The sequence below is a fragment of the Bufo gargarizans genome, chromosome 11, assembly GCF_014858855.1.
Source record: "Bufo gargarizans isolate SCDJY-AF-19 chromosome 11, ASM1485885v1, whole genome shotgun sequence".
Lineage (NCBI taxonomy): Eukaryota > Metazoa > Chordata > Amphibia > Anura > Bufonidae > Bufo > Bufo gargarizans.
This window is the reverse complement of record NC_058090.1, coordinates 35,467,566-35,492,299: the sequence shown is the minus strand read 5'-3', so window position 1 is coordinate 35,492,299 and position 24,734 is coordinate 35,467,566. Positions and strand designations below refer to the sequence as shown.

Below are 24,734 nucleotides of genomic sequence, written 5' to 3'. Positions count from 1 at the left end.
AGGTGCTCATAGCAATCGATTACCGTACATGGCTTACATTTGCATAGGCCAGACAAGACCGCAGTTTACCTCACTGTACTTACCGCATCATGTGAGTACAGTACGATAAACCCGCGGTCAGGCTGGAGCTCACAGCATCATAGATCACCATGGTGCAACCAGTTCAGGTCAGCCAAGCCCTGCTCGGTCTGGGAAATTCTTTCACCGGAAAAGTGAGGGTCTAATTAGTGGCTACAACCACGTGCACACACACAGTAGATTAGCTGTAGAAGCCTCTCTGAAAACCTGCAACTAAGAGCTCATTCACACGACGGTATGAATGGTTTCGCATCCGTGCTGCAATTTTGTGGAACGGGTGCGGACTTATTCATTTTAATGGGAACTCAAAAGATGCGGACAGCACACAGTGTGCTGTCTGCATCCGTAGGTCCGTTCCGCTGCCCCGCAAAAACAAAAAAAAAGATTGCAATTGCGGACAGGTATAGGCATTTCTATCACAGTGCCGGCCATGTGCAGTTTGTAAATTGCAGAATGCACACGGGCCGGTATCCGTATTTTGCGGAATCCGCAATTTGCAGACTGCAAAACGGTACGGTCATGTGAAAGCGCCCTAAAGAACAGTACAACGCATGTTAGCAAAGCCATTTTCCAGCGTGCAGCACACCACATGTCCTTAGGCTAGGCTCACATCTGCGTTGAGGGCTCTCGTGGGTCAGATGTACACGGGGAATAATGCATATTTTCTGTGCAGATTTGCATGCAGGTTTTGCAACCAATCTGTGGCAAGATCCCCAATATCATAGATGGGCTCTCATAGATGAGATTTTTGATACCTCCCGTACTATTACACTGCCGATTTTCAATGCGGAACGGAAAAACTGAAACAAAAATGGTAATGTAAGGACTTATTCACATGTGCAGGAGCAGTGTGTGTGACGGTAAAAAAAAAGATCAGATCTGGGCAAATAAAAACAGGAACCAGAGATAAAAAGTCTAGGTAGACTGGATTTCTATAATGCTACCCGACCCCACTTGTGTCAGTAAATATACAGTTCCCATATGTATTGCACCCATTTGAATAAACATTAAAGCAATATTCCAGTGAAACGTTTATGGCATATCTACATCTCGGACCCCTCACCCATCATCCCCTGGTCCCTATTCTGAGCATACACTCTCCCCATAGAAGTCCGTGGATGGATGTGATTGAAATCTTTGGTATTTGTGAGTTCTCCTGACATGTCTGTTTTTAGTAAATATTTTTATTCACATGCTGGTGCGTCTTTTCTTGGAAATGGTGTGCTGTCCCTCTGTTACGCCTACCAGAAATGTTAGAATGAATTGACAGCTGCATGTCACCATTCCCTTTTACCACTGTGAAGGGTGGGATGTCAGCGCACACTGTCCAATCAGCGCTGACCGTGTGGGACACACCACAACAAGGCCCAGCTGTCATATTATTCCTACATTTCCAGATAGAATAACAGAGGAATGAAAGTATTTTGCGAAAACAGACAAGTCAGGAGGTTTTACCCAGAAAGGACACCTCAAGGACTCAGTCTAGTGACAGGCGATGCCTTGCAGATAATTATTTCAGTAGAAATCCGTCCTTCAGGGGGTCATCGCTCTCCAGAGTAAAGCTTGCTGTGCCGGTGTAGTGAGCCTGACCGGACACCTCCACAACCACCGCTCTGTGGTCACCACAAACCGTCTCCTGGAGAGGACAGAAATGAATCAGCGACGGGCAATGTGCTGTAATCACGTCCTAATATAACAGGTTAAGACGCTGATCAGAGACTTTCATCACAGTTATCAGTCTAAACCTATGGAAGGGAGCTGCACCACTGCCATGTCTGTAAAAATATACAGGAATATAAGATATGATAGTTGTGGCAAACCGCAATGACCTCCATAATGGGGGGGGTGACTGCTTCCCACTTCATCACTGGTAACAATAGGTCCATTAGCACAATATTATCATCACGGACGGCATCATGGAGCTCTAGTCTTAGAGTAAGTTCACACTTGCCTTAAACGGATCCTGCAGAGAACAGCCTGCCGGAGTTCACCAGATACAGTAAAGCAGGATACGGACGTTCACCGGCGGATCTGGCCACTTTCCAACTAAATGCGGGCTTTCGGCTTGTCTGTCCGAAAACCAGCACTTATGCTGGAAGGCGACCGGATCCCATTATAATTAATGAACGGCAGTATTCGGCTCGTCTAGATCCGGCAGACTGTTCTCTGCCGGAACAGCCTGATGGATCTGTTTAACGCAAGTGCGAACCTGCCCTAAGGCTGGGTTCACACCTGAGCGTTTTACAGCGCGTTCCTACGCGCTGTAAAACGCACAACAGGCAAGAACCAATGATTCCCTATGGGAATGGTTCTCACCTGGGCGTTTTACAGCGCGTACGATCGCGCTGTAAAACGCCCGACGCTCAAACAAGTGCTTGAGCTTTTTTTTGGGCGTTCGGGAACGCGCGACATTGTGTGCACGCCTGTCTCTGTATGCGCGATTGTAAACGCCCGTACAATCGCGCATACAGAGCGCTCGTTTCAGAACGCTCAGGTCTGAACCCAGCCTTACAGAGAACCAGTGAGGCTTGCCTTCCATGTTGCCCTGAGGTGACCTCTGTGCAGCCGTACCGTCTGAATTCCTCCCATGCACATACACTCTTGGCTGAGCATGCATGTGTTCTCGACAGGGAGAGGGGAATAATCCGCCGCCAGCAGTGTTAATGGAGAAGGATGGGACATGCTGAAGTCCGATAATTCTTCACCCTGCACATGTACTACAGAAGTCTCCGCTGTATATAGTATGGGATGGCATACTGATTTATGAAGCTACCTTAATTGCTTTGCCAGTGAAGAAGGACCCTGTGGTGCCGCTCTTGAAGGTCCGGGTTTGCTCCAGTTGTATAAAGCCTTTGTGGTACTGCAGAGCAATACGAGCTGTGACTCCAGAACCGGTCGGACTGCGATCAACCTGATCATCGAGGAAACAAATGATGAATGGGTTAACACTGCTAAAAAGCAACCATTTATATACAGTAATTCACTGATGTATATCCTGTATCAGCCGCTGTTCTCATCTATGCTTTTTTTCTGGCTTTTTTAAGGCCAAAAATGAGAGCCCCAGATGTTATATCAAAGTCTACACTTGAGTTGCATGTTTTATTTCAATGTTTTTTTGTGTTTTCTTTTAATCGCAGTATGCTTTAGGTCTAATGTTTTTTCCCCCCATTCTCTGGTGTTTTTTCCCCCCATTCTCTGGTGTTTTTTCCCCCCATGGGGAAGTGTCAATTTTTTTATTTTTTTTAAACCATGGCTTTTTCCATATTGCTCTACAGTTCAATTTTCCTGTAGCAAAATGCATGGCTTGCAAAAACACACCATAAAAAACCATGTGCTAAAACAGATCATTTATTTAAAAAAATAAAATAAAAATAAAAACAGCAAAACAAATGCAGCAGAAGCCTGGTGTTTTGTTCCGTTGTCCAGGATTAAGAAAACATAGATGCTTTCTTCCAAAAAAACAGTACTCATGGGTTGCTTCTAAGGTTTTTCTAGTACTAAAGCTCACCCTTAGGCCTCTTTCACATGGCCATTGTGCTCCCGTGGCCGTACTGCGGGCTGCATATGGCGGTTCCGCAATACACAGGACACCGGCCGTGTGCATTCTAAATCACGGATGCCGACTCATTCACTTGAATGGGTCCGCAAATCCGGAGAGGCGGTGTGGAACGGAAACCCATGGAAGCACTACAGAGTGTTTCCGTGGGGTTTCAATCCGTGCTTCCGTTCCACAAAAAATAGAACTTGTTCTATTTTTGGGCAAAACGGACGGATCAAGTGGAATGGGTCTAGATCCATCCCTGCCGCCACACAGACGCTGCCCGTGCATTGGGGACCGCAAATTGCGGTTCCCACTGCACCGAACGGAACCAATACGTTTGTGTGAAAGAGGCCTTAGGGCTCATGCACACAAACGCGTGCCGGCCGTTCCACAAATTGCAATCCCCAATGCACGGGCACCATTCGTGCGGCAGCCGCAGACCCATTCAACCTGAATGAGTCCGTGATCCGTCCGCACTGCAAAAGAACAGAACATATTCCATTTTTTGGTGGTGCGGAGACACGAACAGAAACCCCCTCCGTTTCACACCACTTCTTCCGGATTGGGGACCCATTCAAGTGACGGGCAACCGCCGTGTGCATGAGCCCTTATTGAAGTAAATGGAGCGGAGGTGTGATACCACACATAGCCCATTTACAGATTTGGTGCAGGTTTCGGATGCCTGCAGCCATGTCTACCCAATTCTGAACAATCCCTTTAAATAATCCACAGAATTCGGGGGGAGGGATAATGCGACTTATGCCAGTTGTGACTGATTTCAATTTTACATCACGTGGTTTAGCTGCGGGCGACTATCTTCACCCAACACATTTACAATAATTTACGCTGGAAGCTGGAGTACGTCTAGCTGCAAATCTCCACAAGCTCATAGTTGGCATAGATTCGCTTTTCTGGACCATGGACTGTCAGAAGATGAGCCAAATATACTAATGTCCATCAGTCACATGTCCCATTCAAATTTCAAGCACAGCCACTATACAACGCATGGCGCTCTGCTTGGTAAGCTGTGGTGTTGAGCGAATCGGGTTTGGATGTAAACTTCGTTAACGATATAACCTCCGTCCTACTGTAAAACGTATGGGCTCCTCAGAGGTCTTTGTGACACTTTGTTTATTCGCATTAATTACAATGTGAAAATCCGAAGATGAACTCTGCTTTAATAAATTTGGAGCATCTTACATTGCGCCTCTGATTAGGACTGGTGTATAAATTCCACCAACGTTTTACGCAGTGGATTTGCGCTGGGGGTGTGGTGTGGCTACTTCTGGTACATGTTAAGTAATTGACAGTAGGTGTACCTGGGAATCTGCAAACACGCAAATATTGGCGGTGGGTTCCTCACTGTATACATCCTTCCCGTCCGTTAGTATAGTGCCGTATAAGAACGCCAGGTCCTCACTGTCAGGATGGCTGATTTTAACCTGGAAGACAGTTCATGGTCCCCGTTATGGTGGAAAGTAACGTACAGTAGGGTTACTGAAATTAATAGGAAAGTGAAGCATTAGTCTTATTAGTTCATAAGAGGGCACATAAATGGGCAGCAGCGGACAGGACGCGGCAGTTCTGGTGGGAGGTGTACGCTACCTGCGCCTTTACAGCATCCGATACGGCAGCGGCGGCATCTACAAGATCTCTCGTCTTTGAAGAGCAAACGTCCAGTCCAAAGCGCTCTGCGCTAACAAAGGCGTAGAAGGCGCCGCCATATGCAATGTCCACTACTACCGTGCCATAGCCGGGCACATCAACTGGGACATCTGGATACATAAAACACCAGGAGAGCACATACACAGATTACAATGATGCACGTGACGGAACACATACACATTGAGTGCTGGTCAGCGGGGAGATCTATTATGTACGGTGGGGAATAGGAAGGGTAACAGTAATGAGAGTACAAAAAACAAAACAAAAACAAAAATAATGTTTTATTATCTTTCTTGCTAGGTCTCGACATGGCATCCCCAGAGTCGCAGTAAAATCATGGAATTGCAGAGGCCCAACTTGTCTGTTTTAATAAGCATTCTGGAGCATCTATTCTTATAACTCTATGTTGTGTCATCCTTCTATTATTCCTGATAGAATTTATGAATGAATTGCCAGCAGTCTGCAATAAAGGTACCAGTTGGGGGGGTGTCCCTGCTAAGTCTGACATTATGTAATCAGTTTTGCCTGTGTTAGACTGTGCAAGAACACCCCCTCCCAACTGGTAACACCCATCTGGAACTGCACTGCAGACTGCTAGCAATTCATTCATTACTTCTAGTGGGAATAATAAAGGGATAGCACACCATAGAACCAGAAGAATAGATGCTCCACAACTTATCACATGGGGAATGCAAGTTACCAAAAAGACATGTCAGGAGAGGAGATAGCTCTTCTTTAAAATGGTTTTCTAAGATTTCACAACTGATGACCTATCCTCAGGATTGGTCATCAGTATCTGATCAGTGGAGGTCCGAAACCCGGGACCCCCGCAGATCAGCTTTTTGAGAAGACCCTTGCGCTTCTGTGAGCGCCGCGGCCTTTCCTGTGCTCACCAAGCACAGCGCCGTACATTGTATAGTGGCTGTACTTGGTATCGCGCCCAGCCCCATTAACTCCTATATGCACTTACACCATGTGACCAATAAACGTGTCGTAACTGCCTAGGAAAAGCGTTGCTGCCTGCTCAAGAAGCTGATCTTCGAGGGTGTCGGACCCCCACCTATCAGATACTTATGACTTAGGCCTCATGCACACGGCCGCTGTTTTGGTCCGCATCCAAGACGCAGTTTTGGCGGCTCGGATGTGGACCCATTGACTTCAGTGGGGCCGCAAAAGATGCGGACAGCACTCCGTGTGCTGTCCGCATCTGTTGCTCCGTTCCGTGGTCCGCAAAAAAAAATATAACCTGTCGTATTCTTGTCCGCGCTTTGCGGACAAGAATAGGCAGTTATATTAAAGGCTGCCTGTGCCGTTCCGCAAATTGCAGAACACACACGGACGCCATCCGTGTTTTGCGGATCCGCGATCTGTGGACCGCAAAACACACAAAGGCAATGTGTGCATGTAGCCCTATCCAGAGGATAGGTCATCAGTATTTAAGTCACGGAAAACCCCTTTAAGTGCCCCAGAAGGACAAGAACATAAGGTGCTAAGGGCTGTGGAGTTAGTAAACCGAAGCTCTGACTTCAGCTCCTTCATAAATGGCCAATAATTTAGTAATAATAAATTTCCTGTAATAAAATGGTAACATTAGGCTTTTTTTACCATCATGTAAGTAAGCAGCTACTTAGATATTTATTGGAATCCAATTTCTGAAGTTCCTAAATTTTACTAAATTCCAGTAAGTATATATGTAATGCGCTATATGCATTTAATACCTGGAGACCTCTGTTATACACATAATTGTAAGAAATCTATGAATTTGTCCTCAGAAAAAGTTAGAAAAGTTCTACATGTATGTGCTGGAAATGCAGAGAATCATGTGCAAGTCTAAATAAGAATAAAAGAAACATGTTAAAAGTGCAGCTGCTATATTCAGTGCTTGTCCTTTTCACAGGAGCCCGTAGCCTGCTCCGCTATGGAAAGATTGATACTTACCCGCTTCTCGCAGCTCCAGTTCTGGGCACTGGCTCCCATGTGTCCATCTTCTGGACCGTAGTTGTGTCTACTTCCTCCCCGGCATGGGCATGATGATCTGCTCCTCTGCAGCCAGTGACTGGATTCAGCAGTGACATGTCCAAAAGAGACATCATCACTGAAGCCAGTTATTGGCTGCAGCGGAGCAGGTGATCATGCCATGCGAGAGCAAGTAAACAAGACAAAGAGCGGAAAATGGACATACGGGAGGCGGCACACAGGACCAGAGCCGCGAGGAGTTGGAAAGTATGATTCTCTCCATAGAGGCAGGCTCCTGGGAAAAGCTGATTCCCGGACAACCCCTTTAATGCTGTCTTCCTGCTGATGACTGCAGGCATAACCAGTAGTGAACTTCCTTCATGGTTATCACTACTGAGCAAGTGCAGCACAGTTTTAGGCATTGTAACTAAGAGCCTTGGAGCAGCATGAAGATACCTAGTATAAGAAACAGGTTAGAACACAGGAGAGATGAGAGCTGATTATCTATCACCACTAGAACGCCCTGCTTATCACTGATCATAGTATAACAGGGGAGAACTGATTCACCACTAAAACGGCCTGCTTATCAATGACTATAGTATAAGAACAGGAGAGAGGATAACTGATTATCTATCACCACTAGAACACCCTGCTTATCACTAATATAAGGGACAGGAGAGAACATATGAGAGGTGAGAACTCATTATCGATCATCACTAGAATGCCCTGCGTATCACTGTTTATAGTATAAGGACAGGAGAGGTGAGAACTGATTATCTATCACCATTACAACACCCTGCTTATCACTGGTTATAGTATAGGGACAAGAGAGGCGAGAACCGATGATCTCTCACCACTACAATACCCTGCTTATCACTGTTTATAGTATAAGGACAGGAGAGGGGATAACTGATTATCTATCACCACTAGAACATCCTGCTTATCACTAGTATAAGTGACAGGAGAGAACATAGGAGAGGTGAGAACTGATTATCTCTCACCACTACAACACCCTGCTTATCACTGTGCTAGATAAATAAGGGCCTTGGAGTGGAATGAAGATACATACTATAAGGGACAAGGGAAAACACAGGAGAGGTGAGAACTGATTATCTATCACCACTGGAACACCCTGCTTATCACTATAGTATAAGGGCTTTGCGGTCCACAAATTGCGGATCCGCAAAACATGGATACCGGCCATGTGCATTCCGTGGAACGGAACGTCCGGTCCATAATAGAACAGTCCTATCCTTGTCTGTAATGTGGACAAGAATAGGAAATTTTCTATATTTTTGCGGATGCAACGAAACAGGACAAATGGATGTGGACAGCACAAGGTGTGCAGTTCCAAACTTTTGCGCCCCATTTAAGTGAATAGGTCCACATCTGACCTGCAAAGAATGAGGATCGGATGCAGACAAAAAAAAATCAGTTGCTATCCGGAGCACTACGGGATGCAGTCGGGCGCTATCTATCTGGAGCACTACGGGATGCAGTCGGGCGCTATCTATCTGGAGCACTACGGGATGCAGTCGGGCGCTATCTATCTGGAGCACTACGGGATGCAGTCGGGCGCTATCTATCTGGAGCACTACGGGATGCAGTCGGGCGCTATCTATCTGGAGCACTACGGGATGCAGTCGGTTGCCTATCTATCTGGAGCACTACGGGATGCAGTCGGTTGCTATCTATCTGGAGCACTACGGGATGCAGTCGGGTGCTATCTATCTGGAGCACTACGGGATGCAGTCGGGCGCTATCTATCTGGAGCACTACGGGATGCAGTCGGGCGCTATCTATCTGGAGCACTACGGGATGCAGTCGGGCGCTATCTATCTGGAGCACTACGGGATGCAGTCGGGCGCTATCTATCTGGAGCACTACGGGATGCAGTCGGGCGCTATCTATCTGGAGCACTACGGGATGCAGTCGGGCGCTATCTATCTGGAGCACTACGGGATGCAGTCGGGCGCTATCTATCTGGAGCACTACGGGATGCAGTCGGGCGCTATCTATCTGGAGCACTACGGGATGCGGCGCTATCTATGCCGGAGCACTACGGGATGCAGTCGGGCGCTATCTATCCGGAGCACTACGGGATGCAGTCGGGCGCTATCTATCCGGAGCACTACGGGATGCAGTCGGGCGCTATCTATCTGGAGCACTACGGGATGCAGTCGGGCGCTATCTATCCGAGCACTACGGATCAGTCGGGTTGCTGTCTGGAGCATACCGGGATCAGTCGGTTCTATCTATCTGGAGCACTACGGGATGCAGTCGGGTGCTGTCTGGAGCATACCGGGATGCAGTCGGGTGCTATCTATCTGGAGCACTACGGGATGCAGTCGGGTGCTGTCTGGAGCATACCGGGATGCAGTCGGGTGCTATCTATCTGGAGCACTACGGGATGCAGTCGGGTGCTATATGGTCCATGCTCAGGTACTATACAAAATAAATGCGGTACGCACACATCATTACCTGTGCACAGGGTGAAGGCAGGAACACTGTGAAACCGCACTCTGCCGCTGCGGCCCCCGCTGTAGGACACATAGGCCCGCACCAGGCCGCAGGGGCAGTGCATGTTGACCTGGGTCTCCGGCCCCTGCGGATCCACCAGCCCGTAGTCCAGGGCGAAGCGTCCCAGAGCGATGACCGCATGGCCGCACATGGTGCTGTAGCCGGCATTGTGCATGAAGAGGACGCCCAGCTGCGCCTCCGCCTCCTCACTGGGCACCAGCAGCGCCCCGTACATGTCCTGGTGGCCGCGGGGCTCCAGCATCAGCACCCTGCGCACCCAGTCCATGTTCTCCCGCACCCAGCGCCGCTTCTCCAGCAGTGTGCTCCCGCTCGGCACCGGGGCCCCGCTCAGCACTATCCGCAGGGGCTCCCCGCCCGTGTGCATGTCCACCACGGACAGCACCGGGCCGTCATTAGGGGGTAAGCGGAGCTTCAGAGCCGACATGACAGGAGTGGAGCCTCAACTGTGGGCAGCGTTCCTATGCCTACTCAGGCGGCCATGTTTGCTGTGGGCAAATTGTATATAAACAGTGCCATAGAAATTCGTGACTTTATTACATCATACAATATAATCTACCTATAATGTAACTGAATAAGTGCGAATTTACCATGGCAACAGGTAGGTTGTAGTGAAACATTGCCCACAGCAAAGATGGCGGCCGCGCCTTCGCATTTCTCAAGATCCCTGCAAACGACGCAAGAGTGACGTCACGATATCCGCAGAGCCAGACCCGGAAGTGTTGGTTATGTTTGCAGGCTGGAGCTCCCCGACCCTGGATCCTGATGGGTAAGTCATTACTATTCTGCTTCTTGTAAGGAAGGGGACTGTAAGTGACCCCAGGTCCTTCTGTCAGTATACGCGTCATGTCATTGTAGAAGGGCTCAGCATCCACATCCCATCAGCCTCCTCCTCTACACACCAGGGAGCAGTCCTCCCTATAATCTGGTTACAACCCCCCCACAATCATATCCTCCACCCCCTTCTCTGCCGCATAGGGAAATGGGGTGGTTGCCCATAGCAACCAGATTCCACCCTTCATTCTCTGACCCACTCTGAAAACTGGAATCTGACTTCTGTACTGGTCTCTCTGGTTGACCAGGATTAGAAAAACATGTCGCCTTCTTTTGGAAACAGCGCCACCCATGTCCACAGGATGTGGTTGGTATTGCAGCTCAGCCTCATTGACATGAATAGGGATGAGCCGCAATACCGCATACTACCTGTGGACAGGTATGGCGCAGTTTCTGGTTTTCCAATTCTGGACAAGCCATTTAAGTGGGTGTTGGATAGTATAGAAACCCCCTCTAAATCGGAAACAAAATAATGTATTTACCCTCAAAATTCTGCTCTGGTCCTCTGCTGATGCCCTGCACTTATACCTGCTTCAGATACTGGCGTGATGACGTGTTGGTCAGGAGGACATCACGTCAATGAGGATGTCTCGTGTAGACAGCTCCTGTTTATGCGGCCATATTCGCATCATAGAGGAGCTCTTCTATCACTGGCTGCAGCTTCTCCCAGCAAAAGCAGATGTTTGCTGCGCGTGTGCTGCCACCTCTTCATTCATTGCTATGGAAAGTGCCAGCACCCGGCTATTTTCCGAAGTCCCATAGCGATGAATGGGAAAGGCTGTGCATGTGCGGCGTCCTATCAGCAGTGGGTCCCTGTTTTTGAGATAGAAGCGGGTCCCAGAGGTGGGACGTACACCTATTGATGTGCCATAACTGTCCAAATGGGACTAAGGCCGCTTGCACATAGTCAGTGTTTCGGTCAGTGATTTCCAGCCAAAACCAGGTGCGGATCTTTCCCTTATTCTTTAAGGAGGGTTTACACTGGCCGATGATTTGGAGGTGTAAATGTACCGCCGATGAACGAACGAAAAGCTCCGATAGTTTGTGCGAACACAAAAATCCTCGTTTCCCGAGAGCAGATCATGCCGTGTAAACACAATCTGCTGCTGGGAAACAAGGAGTCAGTATGGGGAAGAGCGACGGCGTTAGCGTCACGGGAGGAGATCGCTGCATGTGACTACTCCGGTCTCCTATCTAGGAAGCAGCAGATTGTCAGGAAGGAACACTTCCTTCCCGACAACCTGCTGTAATATTGTCCCGTGTACTGGGACTTTAAGGGCTCATGCACACGACCGTATGCCCTTCGAGACACACGTTTGTGTTTATGAGCTCTTAGTGTGAATGCTCCTCAGTCGGGACAAATAGTCCAATCTTCATTCAATGGACTCCAAAGTAAAAGTTACCCTTTCTTTCTCTCGGGGCCTCACATTTGTTGGTTAAAATGTAAGTCTAATTTCAAAAAACGTCAAAATAACTAGGTGGTAAGGGGCCGCCATGCCTCTTCAGCTGCAACTTTGTCCTTGATTTTTCCTAATCCTGTTTCCAGCTGCTGTGCACATCTGTGTCTCCATGGTAACAGACTACAGACAACCCTGTTGTTCTCCCCTCTGTTCCCCGCATCTTGCTATCATATATTCAGTAGGTAACAAGAAGTGGGGGGGGGGAGTAGATCCTGGTATGTATGCAGGGTCACACGACACAGGGTTTGCTGTCGGTTACCATAGATGCACCTTGGTCCACATAGAAGCTGGAAGCACGAAACGATAGTTATGTCTATGGAGGATGGAGCCCGTACAATGTAACATACCTTTTGCGGCCGACTGACGCTGGTATATAGGGATTCCTGACAATGTTGTGTCTACTTTTCAGCTGTGGATACAGAAAAAGCATGCTTTGGCCTTTACTGTGGAAAAACTGTTCTTTACTCAAATGGGTCGAATGAAACCTTTGGAGAATGTGGGGTGAGTGATATCTACGTCATATACATTTCTATCCGTCCAGTGATTGCACCCATAGATCCATCCAGACATAAAAGGGGCAAGAGATTTCATTCAGCTCTTAAAGGGAGTCTGTCAGTCCGTCAGTTCACAAATTAAACTGTTCTGGTGCCCTGTAGTAGACATACACAGTCTCCCAAATATACCGTCTTCTGATTCATATGCAGATAAGTCAAAAAGAGGCCTAGGGGCGGCCCTTACCGCTAATTGTGCCCGGGCACTTCCATCTGAATCAGGCCCCGCTCCCCCCCTCGGTACATTTTGGCTGCCTCCCTATGTTCCCCCCCTCCCCTCGGTACATTTTCTCTGCCTCCCTGTGGTCCCCCCCCCCCCCCTCGGTACATTTTCTCTGCCTCCCTGTGGTCCCCCCCCCCCTCTCCTCGGTACATTTTCTCTGCCTCCCTGTGTTCCCCCCCTCCCCTCGGTACATTTTCTCTGCCTCCCTGTGGTCCCCCCCCCCCCCTCGGTACATTTTCTCTGCCTCCCTGTGGTCCCCCCCCCCCCCCGGTACATTTTCTCTGCCTCCCTGTGGTCCCCCCCCCCCCTCAGTACATTTTCTCTGCCTCCCTGTGGCCCCTCCCCCTCGGTACATTTTCTCTGCCTCCCTGTGGTCCCCCCCCCCCCTCCCCTCGTTACATTTTCTCTGCCTCCCTGTGGTCCCCCTCCCCTCGTACATCTTCTCTGCCTCCCTGTGGTCCCCCCCTCCCCTCGGTACATTTTCTCTGCCTCCCTGTGGTCCCCCCCTCCCCTCGTACATTTCTCTGCCTCCCTGTGGTCCCCCCCTCCCCCCCCCCCTCGGTACATTTTCTCTGCCTCCCTGTGGTCCCCCCCCCTCGGTACATTTTCTCTACCTCCCTGTGGCCCCCCCCCCCCCCCCTCGGTACATTTTCTCTGCTCTGCCCCGTGGTCCCCACCCCTCGGTACATTTGCTCTGCCTCCCAGTGGTGTCCCCCCCTCCCCCTCGGTACATTTTCTCCTGCTCCCTGTGGTCCCCCCCTCCCCTCGGGACATTTTCTCTGCTCCCTGTGGTCCCCCCCCTCCCCTCGGTAACATTTTCTCTGCCTCCCTGTGGTCCCGCCCCTCCCTCGGTACATCTTCCCCCCCATCTCTGCCTCCCTGTGGTCCCCCCCCCCCTCCCCTCGGTACATTTTCTCTGCCTCCCTGTGGTCCCCCCTCCCCTCGGTACATCTTCTCTGCCTCCCTGTGGTCCCCCCCTCCCCTCGGTACATTTTCTCTGCCTCCCTGTGGTCCGTCCGTCCCCCTCCCCTCGGTACATTTTCTCTGCCTCCCTGTGGTCCCCCCCCCCCTCGGTACATTTTCTCTGCCTCCCTGTGGTCCCCCCCTTGGTACATTTTCTCTGCCTCCCTGTGGTCCCCCCCCTCCCCCCCCCTCGGTACATTTTCTCTGCCTCCCTGTGGTCCCCCCCCCCCCCCTCGGTACATTTTCTCTGCCTCCCTGTGGTCCCCCCCTCCCCTCGGTACATTTTCTCTGCCTCCCTGTGGTCCCCCCCCCCCGGTACATTTTCTCTGCCTCCCTGTGGTCCCCCCTCAATACATTTTCTCTGTCACCCTGTGGTCCGTCCCCCCCCCCGGTACATTTTCTCTGCCTCCCTGTGGTCCTGATGTCATTGAGCCATCGGTTGAATTCTTGCTCTGGCAGTGTACTGAACCTGTTGATGCCTCTTCAAACAGACGGGCACTGGCTGTGCAGGCATGAACAGAATTGAGCTGTGCACCTGCGTGAGATTTCAACCAGTGGTTCAATGGCATCAGGACCAGAAGGAGGCGAAGATAAGGAACCAAATCCCTGAGCACTGTTAGGAGAGGGCATCGCCCCTAATTTGCAAATAATTCAAAAGATGTTTTTTGTAGGGCTCAGAATTTCAACAAACGGACACACAGGTATGTTTGGGAGACTGTGTATGTCAGCCACGGGGCCCCCGGAATTGGTCATCAGATGTCTTGGTATAATCCATCTGTCTTGGGAGACGTGCACTGCTCACCACATTCTAATGCTCTTGGCCCAATCTCTACACGTGGCCCCCAATGTGGAGAGATGAGCCTTTTTATAATGCAAATTAGCCCCTGGATGCAATGAGGGCAGTGCCGTTGCACCCAGAGGTTCCACTCATTCTCTTCTAGGCCACACCTTCACCACTTTCATTGACAGGGCCAAGCAGCTCCTGGTCCTGAAGTCGCATGGCAGTGTATGCGCAGCAAAGGGCTATCCTATAAATACTGATATACCACAGATTTAATGGCCAGATGCCCATTAAAGAGGTTGTCGCTCTGGTAAATTTTTTTATAGGGCTAGAATGTTTTTGTTTTTTTTTCTATGTCTTCCTAAGCCCCCGCTGCTTACGTTCAGACGCTCCCCAGGTTCCCCTCCCGCCTCTTCTTTGTGGTCCCTCTAGACCAGGGCTCAGTAACTGCCGGCATTCCAGCTGTTGTGAAACTACAGAACTCCCATGGAAGTGCAAAGAGCATGCTGGGAGTTGTGGTTTCACAACAGCTGGACTGCTGGAGGTTGCTGACCCCTACTGTAGGCACAGGAAATGTGACTGCTCAGCAAGCACTGGCCGCAGCCGTTACCTGTTAGTATGAGTAGTCACACTTCCGTGTCAAAAGGGACCAGATAGTAGAAACTAGCAGGGGAAGGTGAGGTTAGTCAGTAATTTTATTTTATCCTGACCTTTTTTTTTTTAATAAAGAAAAGTACTAAATAAATTAAACTTACAAGACAGATAACCCTTTAATAAAAAATATATATAAATATCTATCTACTTGCGCCACCTTGTGGCCAAAGAGTGCACTACTTACAGGAAACTGTCAAAGTTTTTGCTATTTTAAGGAAAGTAGACAGAACGTAGTTGAGTTATGTGTCTTTGTCTTTCAGGCATGTCCTCGAGGTCAGCGGAGCGACTCGAACAGCATCTGCCGCCAGTGTATCGGGTCTCCCGAGCTGTATGACTGGCTGTATTTAGGATTTATGGGCATGCTTCCCCTTATATTACACTGGTTCTTCATTGAATGGTATTCTGGTAAAAAGAGGTAAGAGCCGTGTTATTTTCTGGGAATAACTATAGGACATGTCCATACTTTCTAATGCATTCATTGACGTGCCTGCTCTTCAGTTCCAGCGCACTCTTCCAGCACATCACGGCCTTGTTTGAATGCACTGTGGCCGCGCTGATAACATTACTCGTCAATGAACCTGTTGGATATCTACACATTCACTCCTGTGGAGTGGAAAAGCTTTCTGACTGGTATACAATGCTGTATAACCCCAGCCCGGACTACGTGAACACTGTGCACTGTACGCAAGAGGCCGTTTATCCCTTGTAAGTCTTTCTGGTGTCAGGGTCCTAATGTATAGCATAGCTGTGTATGTCAGCGCGGTGCACACTCTGCAGCACCAGGCAGTGTAAATTGCTACCCCATACTGCTTATCTGATTAATATACTGCTATCCTCTTCAGGTACACAGTCGTCTTCATTTACTATGCATTCAGCTTGATGCTGATGATGCTACTCCGACCTCTTTTAATAAAGAAGATCGCCTGCGGCTTGGGAAAGTCGGACCGCTTTAAGAGCATCTATGCAGCGCTTTATTTCTTCCCAATCCTAACCGTGATACAGGCCGTAGGAGGTGGTTTACTGTGTAAGTCAGTCAAATTTACATTGTCATTATGAGACATACATTATATGAGCAACTGAACAAAAAAATATATAGATGGGGCAGCAGAATGTATATAAAGTATATATCAAACAGGTTTTCCTACCAGTAAGGCTACTTTCACACTAGCGTTCTGCTGTCCGCTCGTGATCTCCGTTTGAAGGAGCTCACGAGCGGAGCAGAATGCTTCCGTCCAGCCCTGATGCAGTCTGAATGGATGCGGATCCGCTCAGACTGCATCAGTCTGGCGGCGTTCAGCCTCCGCTCCGCTCGCCTCCGCACGGCCAGGCGGACAGCTGAACGCTGCTTGCAGCGTTCAGCTGTCCGCCTGGCCGTGCGGAGGCGTGCGGATCCGTCCAGACTTACAATGTAAGTCAATGGGAACGGATCCGCTTGAAGAGGACACCATATGGCTCAATCTTCAAGCGGATCCGTCCCCCATTGACTTTACATTGAAAGTCTGAACGGATCCGCTCAGGCTACTTTCGCACTTAGAAATTTTTCTAAGTTATTAATGCAGACGGATCCGTACTGAACGGAGCCTCCGTCTGCATTAATATGATCGGATCCGTTCAGAACGGATCCGATCGAACGCTAGTGTGAAAGTAGCCTAACCTGTATCCACCAGATAGCTGAGCCCCCACCAGGTACTAGAATGGGGGACCCTTATCCCTCCTCCCCAGGAAGACTGCGGTCAGGAGTTGCATGGAGTGGGGGCCGAGCATGGGCACTGGCGCTTCATACACTTCTATAGGAGATATGCTAAGAGTCAAGTGGGCATCCTCTGCCATCTTCATACCCCCCATAGAGTTGCACGGCTTTCACATACTTGTCAGAAAACTAAATTCAAGGGGCTGGCCACCTTTTGGAGGGTTTTTGGCAAACCCCACTCCTGCCCAGACCTTCAAAAAGAAAGCATACCTACGTGCTCTCCGCTGTTGGGCCTTTGCTTCTTCACTCTCCGTCCTTGCATCAACACCCGCTTTGATGCTGCTGCAGCCAATCGCTGTCCACAGTGGGTGATCTGCCACCCTTGTGTCATGTGACCAACTGACCTGATGCAAGGGGGAGCCGGTCACCGCTGCAGTGTCAAAGCAGGTGTTGACAGAGGGCGATACGAGTGAGGCAGCTGAGGACGGGGCGCAAAGGAGTCGGGACCAAGTGACAGGAACAGGTAAGTATGCTTCTTTTATTTTTATTTTTTACAGCTCTGGTTGGGGGATAGGGCTTTGCAAAAAAAAAAGGTGTCCAACCCCTTTAATTTAGTATTCTGACAAGCATGTATTATAATTGAGGTTGAAAGCCGTAAAACTCTATGGGGGATATAGAGATGGCAGAGAATGCTCACTTGGCATATCTCCTATAGAAGCATGAAATGCCAGTGCCCATGCTCAGCCCCTACTCCAGTGATGGCGAACCTTTTAGAGACCGAGTGCCCAAACCGCAACCCCAAAACCCCCTTTTTTATCGCAAAGTGCCAACGTGGCAAGTTAACCTGAATCCTACAGTCCAATATAGTATATCTTTCATGTACTTTATCATGTAGTAGCTATAATAGCCTGTCTACATTCAGTGCACTGCCTGTGCTGTTCATGGTGCGTCCTGCGCTGATGAATGGCAGGGTGTGGGTGCCCACAGAGAGGGCTCCGAGTGCCGCCTCTGGCACCCGTGCCATAGGTTCGCCACCACTGCCCTACTCCATATAACTCCTCACAGGAGATCTGTGGTACGTGGGGATAGGTAACAGGAGGGCACATTATTTCCTATTGCACTTTGATCTGATTACATCAGAAGCCACCATTATAACCTGTGTCATCTGTACTGTCCTTTTTTACAGTGGGCTATTAAAGGCCGTGTGTCACCAACCAGGACCAGTTGGATGGCAGAGTAGCTCTCCTATAGTCTTTTACAAATATATCTTTATGTGCTAATCAATTTTATCTAGCCCCCCAAAAAAGTGTTTTTATAAATATGCTAATTAGGTGAAAAGAGCGCAAGGGCAGTGCGGATCGATGCTGGAGCCCCGCTCCTCCCCACTTCTTCTTGTCTCCACCTCCCAGCCTCGGCAATGTCATCCTGAGTCCGCTGGAAATCTTGCGCAAGTGCACATCTCCTTTATGTGTGCACCTGCGCCTTCAGGCAGCAGCTTCAATAACTGAACTGCGCATGCGCTAGCATTATAAGGTCCAGTTATTGAAGCCGCTACCTAAAGCATGTAACAGACGGCGCAGGTGAACACACAAAGGAGATGAGCGCCTGTGCAAGACTCATGATGACATCACCAAGAAGAGGGGAGGAGCGGGGCTCGGTTCTGATGGATGCACTGGGCTCCAGCACTGATAAGTACTGCCCCTTGGGCTAATTTCCCCTAATTAGCATATTTATCAAAATGTGTTTTTTTGCGGGCTAAAAAAGATTGATTAGCACATAAAGGTATATTAGTAAAATACCGTAGGAGAGCAACACTGCCACCCAAACGGTCCTGGTTGGTGTCATGTAGTATGGTGGCCTCTGCATTCATACACTGCATTACTTCTAGCAGCCGAGAACCGTACATTGCGTTCTTCATGCGCCCAGACGGGTTATGAGTCGCACAGTTTAGCATTGTTCGTGTAGACTTGTCTCGGTCACCTCGCCTCCCGTTTCGTACCTATAAAGGGGAATTCTGTATCGTTCATCATCTAACGCGTTCTTTCTTTTCATTTAGATTATGCCTTCCCATACATCATTCTGGTGTTATCGCTGATAACGCTGGCAGTGTATATGTCTGCATCAGAGATCGAGGTAAGGACGGACGCTTACGTGTCATGTACTGGGCTATGATTACAGACCACTGCAGATAATAGCAGACACAGTGTTTTATTATCCTTACCTATCTTTTAGTTTAACCATTACCTTTTCTTAGGTCTATGGACAATAAATAGTATTCAGATGAGTACACGGATATCAGACCATAAATTGGTTTCTGATATATTTGCGCAGAGTCATTGTGACCATCACTGAGATTACAGCAATCTTCTTCTTTCACCTCTAGACCTACATTTATGTCTAGAAGATTAAGAAGCAAGCAAGGATAAGTTGAGACATCACAGATCCCATAGAATGAATAGTGCGGCATTACACATGCTGGACCGTCACTCCATTTATTCAGAGGACTCGGAGCCCCTGTTTTTGTGATTAGTGATGGCTCGAATGGTCAGATCCCCCCATACAGTTTAGGACCCCAGAGTCGATGTAGGTAATAAACTCCATATTATGGAGGATGTATGTAAGGAGATGATGAGCTGTGAAATGTACTGCCCTGTATATGGATGTTGTAAGGAGGTGATGAGATATGTATTGTAATGCCCTTTATATGGAATCCATATAATACATAGGTCATTATTGGTGCCCAAATCGCTGTGTGGCCATTTTATGTTTGTTGGCTGGTAAAGTTTGTGTGCCAGGGCTGCTTTTAAGTCCCAGTCCGGCTCATGTTAATGTATGAGTTGTTTTTTTCTAAACTAAAACCTCTGTATTCAGGTTAAATAGCCATATTGGTACTTTGCAATAAATATGTGGATTTTGGGTTGCAGTTTTGGCACTCTATCTCTGTAAGGTTCACCATCCCTGGCCTAGTACATCGCTTGTCTCTATCTCCATCAGTCCCATATAAGTCAATGTAGTGGTGATCACACATACCCATTACCATTCCATTCACTTGGGGAATCCGGGACCTCCGTTCACCTGATAGCTGAGGAGCTCAGCCCTTAGACCCCGGCTATCAGACATTTACCCCCCTATTGTGCGTTATGGGATGTGCTCTTTGTGGAAAAAAAACCTTTTTAATTGCTTCACGGCTATAGCTGAGTGTACTCTAACTGTAGCTTTGTTATGTCTTGGCTTAATATGTATGTTTTTATTAATAATTTATAATTATTTATTAGAGAACTGCATAAATATCAGTTCATTACATTATAATTGTTAACAGGACTGTCTCTTTTAAAAGCATAGAAATTCTAATACTAAAGAAGGCAGAGAGAGGCCGTTTTATGGCAGTCTGTATTCTGGGAAAGTACTTGTGGGACAACATGGAATTTAATTTCCTGCTCCTGGTATATTAGAGACTTGTAGTTACACAGCGCCGCCGGGCAGTGTAATGAAGAGAAAGTAGCGCTCGCATAGAGCACCGCCTCCTCATCAAACAGCTGGTGGGTGGGTGTGCCGGGCGTCGGATCCTGAGGATAGGTCATCAATATATACTGCCTGCACAACTCCTTTAATATAGAAGTCTAGCTTTGCTTACATGTTCACAAGCATATTAAAGAGTTATTGCCATCACGCAGAGTAACAGCATGTCGCTATCATACGGGATCCGACCTCTGGGACCCCCACCAGTTCTGAGAATGGAGGGATCGTAGTTCTGATATCCTGCTGATTCTGCTTCCGGCCACTTGGCTGTGCAAGGAATTGCAGCCAGCCTCGTTCACTGGAGCTGTGCTACAGTTCCCTGCACAGTGGGTGACCAGGGTGCTGCTGTGCAGGGAAAGACTGCGCTGGATCAGCTCTGCAGCCCCTTCTTTCTCATTATCAATCTAGGTCCCAGAGGTTGAAACACCCACAGATCATAAACTGATATATGCCATCACTTTGAGACAGGAATACCTCTTTACTATAGGCACCAATTATATCTGTGGTTCTTACTAGTGTCGTTTAATGTCTTCTTACATTTTATTCTTTGTAGACTTTTAAGGATCTTCTGGTGAGGAAGAAACGGCTGGTTGTTCTCGTTAGTCACTGGCTAGTTCATGCCTATGGGATTATCTCCATTTCTAGAATGGATAAACTAGAACGAGACTTGCCTCTCCTAGCATTGGTTCCGGGGCCTACACTCTTCTACTTGCTTACTGCCAAATTTACAGACCCATCACGGATACGTCTGGAAGAAGGTAGTGGACATTAACTTGGGGGGGTCATCCGGACAGAATGAACTGAACTGAGAAAGCCATGAGCTTCAGCTGGATGACGGTATTTCCTGGACACGTGCAAAGGCAGTACGACGGAGACAGCCATTTTGTCAGCTACTATTTATCTAAACATAACTTATGATTACCAAGGAGCCAATGACAATACATTTTAGCCGTTGGCTTCACAGGATGGAGAATTTATTTTGTGCAATGTTTTTTTTGCATTGCTTACTCTCTGTTCAAATCCAATGAAGGGCCACATTCTCATCGACAGGACTGGCTGCTTCTAATACGTGCAGACGTTATAAAGGCCTTTTCCTTCACCTTGAAGCTTTAGTCCTATAAACCGCAAAACCTCCCATCCTCCAACAAAGCTGCACCCCAGTATCACAGTGAAGGCACCTAAAGTATTAATGAGGACAAGGTACTGCCTAGTAAAGCATGCTGGGACTTCACTGTGGATTAGAGGACTCTGTTTAGTAAAATGTAGCTGTCTAATAAAATTCTCCAGCGCTGTAAAGTAGAGGAGCGAAGGAAATAAAATACCCTCAAACACGCAGCCTTCTCTGGGAGCGATGTACGGAGGCTGTCCCTTCATATCGTGTCTTCTGACCCTTTGTAAATGGATTCTATTTATTTTTCAATTGTTTTGTGGGGATATGTATGGAGGCAAGTAAATGGGATTTTATTTGTCTTTTTTTTTTTTTATACATGAATTTCTGTAATATACAGTTTTATTTGATGTGTCCGTTAAATAAAACCTGCTTCAAGGAATTGGTGTAGTTCTTCTAAGTCAGTTGGAAGTAATCGTTGCCTTTTTTTCCTGCAATGAAAAAATCACATTTTAATAAAAACAAAATATTTAAGCAAAAAAACTGTATGACTGTTACCTTTATCTAAATATTATGTATCCATATGTTCAATAACAGTTTTTTGTGGGGTTCACAAATAATTAAAGCCTCACGTGTCACTGGTGCTCTGGTTCCACTAATACACTACCTTTTTCCCTTTTCCACCGTTTCTGGACCCAGCTGGACTAGAAGTGTGACATGCTGTCTACATGCATGTCACTGCTGCTGGCTAATCAGTGGCCTCAGAGGTGGCAGCAGTTACTTGTGCCTGCACATGTCACTGCTGAGGCCATTGATTTGCCAGTAGCAATGACATGCCTATAAACACTTCCAGTCCAGCGGGCACTATATCTATCTATCTATCTATTCATTCCTGTATCATTCCAAAACCATACTGATGGGTCCGAAGAGTGCCTTAAAAGGAGTCTCCAGGACTAAAAAATATATATATATATATATATATATATACATACATACAGGTCCTTCTAAAAAAATTAGCATATTGTGATAAAGTTCATTATTATCTGTAATGTATTGATAAACATTAGACTTTCATATATTTTAGATTCATTACACACCAACGGAAGTAGTTCAAGCCTTTTATTGTTTTAATATTGATGATTTTGGCATACAGCTCATGAAAACCCAAATTTCCTATCTCAAAAAATTTGCATATTTCATCCGACCAATAAAAGAAAAGTGTTTTTAATACAAAAAAAGTCAATCTTCAAATAATGATGTTCAGTTATGCACTCAATACTTGGTCGGGAATCCTTTTGCAGAAATGACTGCTTCAATGCGGCGTGGCATGGAGGCAATCAGCCTGTGGCACTGCTGAGGTGTTATGGAGGCCCAGGATGCTTCGATAGCGGCCTTAAGCTCATCCAGAGTGTTGGGTCTTGCGTCTCTCAACTTTCTCTTCCCAATATTCCACAGATTCTCTATGGGGTTTAGGTCAAGAGAGTTGGCAGGCCAATTGAGCACAGTAATACCATGGTCAGTAAACCATTTACCAGTGGTTTTGGCACTGTGAGCAGGTGCCAGGTCGTGCTGAAAAATGACATCTTCATCTCCATAAAGCTTTTCAGCAGATGGAAGCATGAAGTGCTCCAAAATCTCCTGATAGCTAGCTGCATTGACCCTGCCCTCGATAAAACACAGTGGACCAACACCAGCAGCTGACATGGCACCCCAGACCATCACTGACTGTGGGTACTTGACACTGGACTTCAGGCATTTTGGCATTTCCCTCTCTCCAGTCTTCCTCCAGACTCTGGCACCTTGATTTCCGAATGACATGCAACAGTCCAGTGCTGCTTCTCTGTAGCCCAGGTCAGGCGCTTCTGCCGCTGTTTCTGGGGAATGCGGCACCTGTAGCCCATTTCCTGCACACGCCTGTACACGGGGGCTCTGGATGTTTCTACTCCAGACTCAGTCCACTGCTTCCGCAGGTCCCCCAAGGTCTGGAATCAGTCCTTCTCCACAATCTTCCTCAGGGTCCGGTCACCTCTTCTCGTTGTGCAGCGTTTTCTGCCACACTTTTTCCTTCCCACAGACTTCCCACTGAGGTGCCTTGATACAGCACTCTGGGAACAGCCTATTCGTTCAGAAATTTCTTTCTGTGTCTTACCCTCTTGCTTGAGGGTGTCAATGATGGCCTTCTGGACAGCAGTCAGGTCGGCAGTCTTACCCATGATTGCGGTTTTGAGTAATGAACCAGGCTGGGAGTTTTTAAAAGCCTCAGGAATCTTTTGCAGGTGTTTAGAGTTAATTAGTTGATTCAGATGATTAGGTTAATAGCTCGTTTAGAGAACCTTTTCATGATATGCTAATTATTTGAGATAGGAATTTTGGGTTTTCATGAGCTGTATGCCAAAATCATCAATATTAAAACAATAAAAGGCTTGAACTACTTCAGTTGTGTGTAATGAATCTAAAATATATGAAAGTCTAATGTTTATCAGTACATTACAGAAAATAATGAACTTTATCACAATATGCTAATTTTTTTAGAAGGACCTGTGTGTGTGTGTGTGTGTATATATATATATATATATATATATATATATATATATAATATATATATAATTAGAGAACTCCTTTAAGGGCACTCTAATGACCTACCTGTATGGTTTTAAATTGCTAGAGGAAGCCAGGATGCCTACAGTACCAGGTTCAGCAATCTCCAGTTAGGCCTCTTGCACACAAACGTATTTTCTTTCCGTGTCCGTTCCGTTTTTTGTGGACCATATGCGGAACCATTCACTTCAATGGGTCCGCAAAAAAAATGAAGTTACTCCGTGTGCATTCCGTTTCCGTATTTCCATTCCGCAAAAAAATAGATCATGTCCTATTATTGTCCGCATTACAGACAAGGATAGTACTGGTCTATGATGTCATCTGTATTTTTTGCGGACCGCAAAATACATACGGTTGTGTGCAAGAGGCCTTATTGTGAAACTACAACTTCATTAATTTCTAAGGGATTTCCGAGAACATCTGTGCAAGTGTGCATATTGGGAGCTGTAGTTTCACAACAGTTGGAAGTTGGAGTGCCAGGAGTTGCTGTCCCCTTCTTTAGTAGATCCAAAACTTATCACCTAGCCTAAGGACACCCATTAATCAAATGAACAGGGGTCATGTGTCCCCCATAT

The 24,734-nt window shown here is 47.5% G+C and overlaps 3 protein-coding genes across 4 annotated transcripts in view; 1 reads left to right on the top strand and 2 right to left on the bottom strand.

The window, feature by feature from the left end:
• Nucleotides 1-463: 463 nt before the first annotated feature.
• L3HYPDH (trans-L-3-hydroxyproline dehydratase) lies at nt 464-10,374 on the bottom strand. Its single transcript, XM_044271511.1, has 5 exons — nt 9,722-10,374; nt 5,225-5,394; nt 4,939-5,061; nt 2,852-2,989; nt 464-1,714 (listed from the first exon to the last, which is right to left on the bottom strand). Exons 1-5 carry the CDS (start codon nt 10,203-10,205, stop codon nt 1,589-1,591), a joined length of 1,041 nt encoding a protein of 346 aa, XP_044127446.1. The 5' UTR covers nt 10,206-10,374; the 3' UTR covers nt 464-1,588.
• Nucleotides 10,375-10,421: 47 nt separating this feature from the next.
• LOC122921507 (JNK1/MAPK8 associated membrane protein) lies at nt 10,422-21,586 on the top strand. Its single transcript, XM_044271512.1, has 7 exons — nt 10,422-10,547; nt 12,482-12,573; nt 15,505-15,659; nt 15,743-15,949; nt 16,087-16,268; nt 18,991-19,067; nt 21,007-21,586. Exons 1-7 carry the CDS (start codon nt 10,544-10,546, stop codon nt 21,223-21,225), a joined length of 936 nt encoding a protein of 311 aa, XP_044127447.1. The 5' UTR covers nt 10,422-10,543; the 3' UTR covers nt 21,226-21,586.
• Nucleotides 21,395-24,734, bottom strand: part of LOC122921505 (myosin-11-like) — a 49,521-nt gene continuing 46,181 nt past the window's right edge. For both annotated transcript variants that reach the window (XM_044271509.1, XM_044271510.1), the window contains one exon: nt 21,395-22,052. In XM_044271509.1, coding sequence (XP_044127444.1) covers nt 22,018-22,052 — 35 coding nt within the window. In that variant the 3' untranslated portion in view covers nt 21,395-22,017. The remainder of the gene's footprint in view (nt 22,053-24,734) is intronic.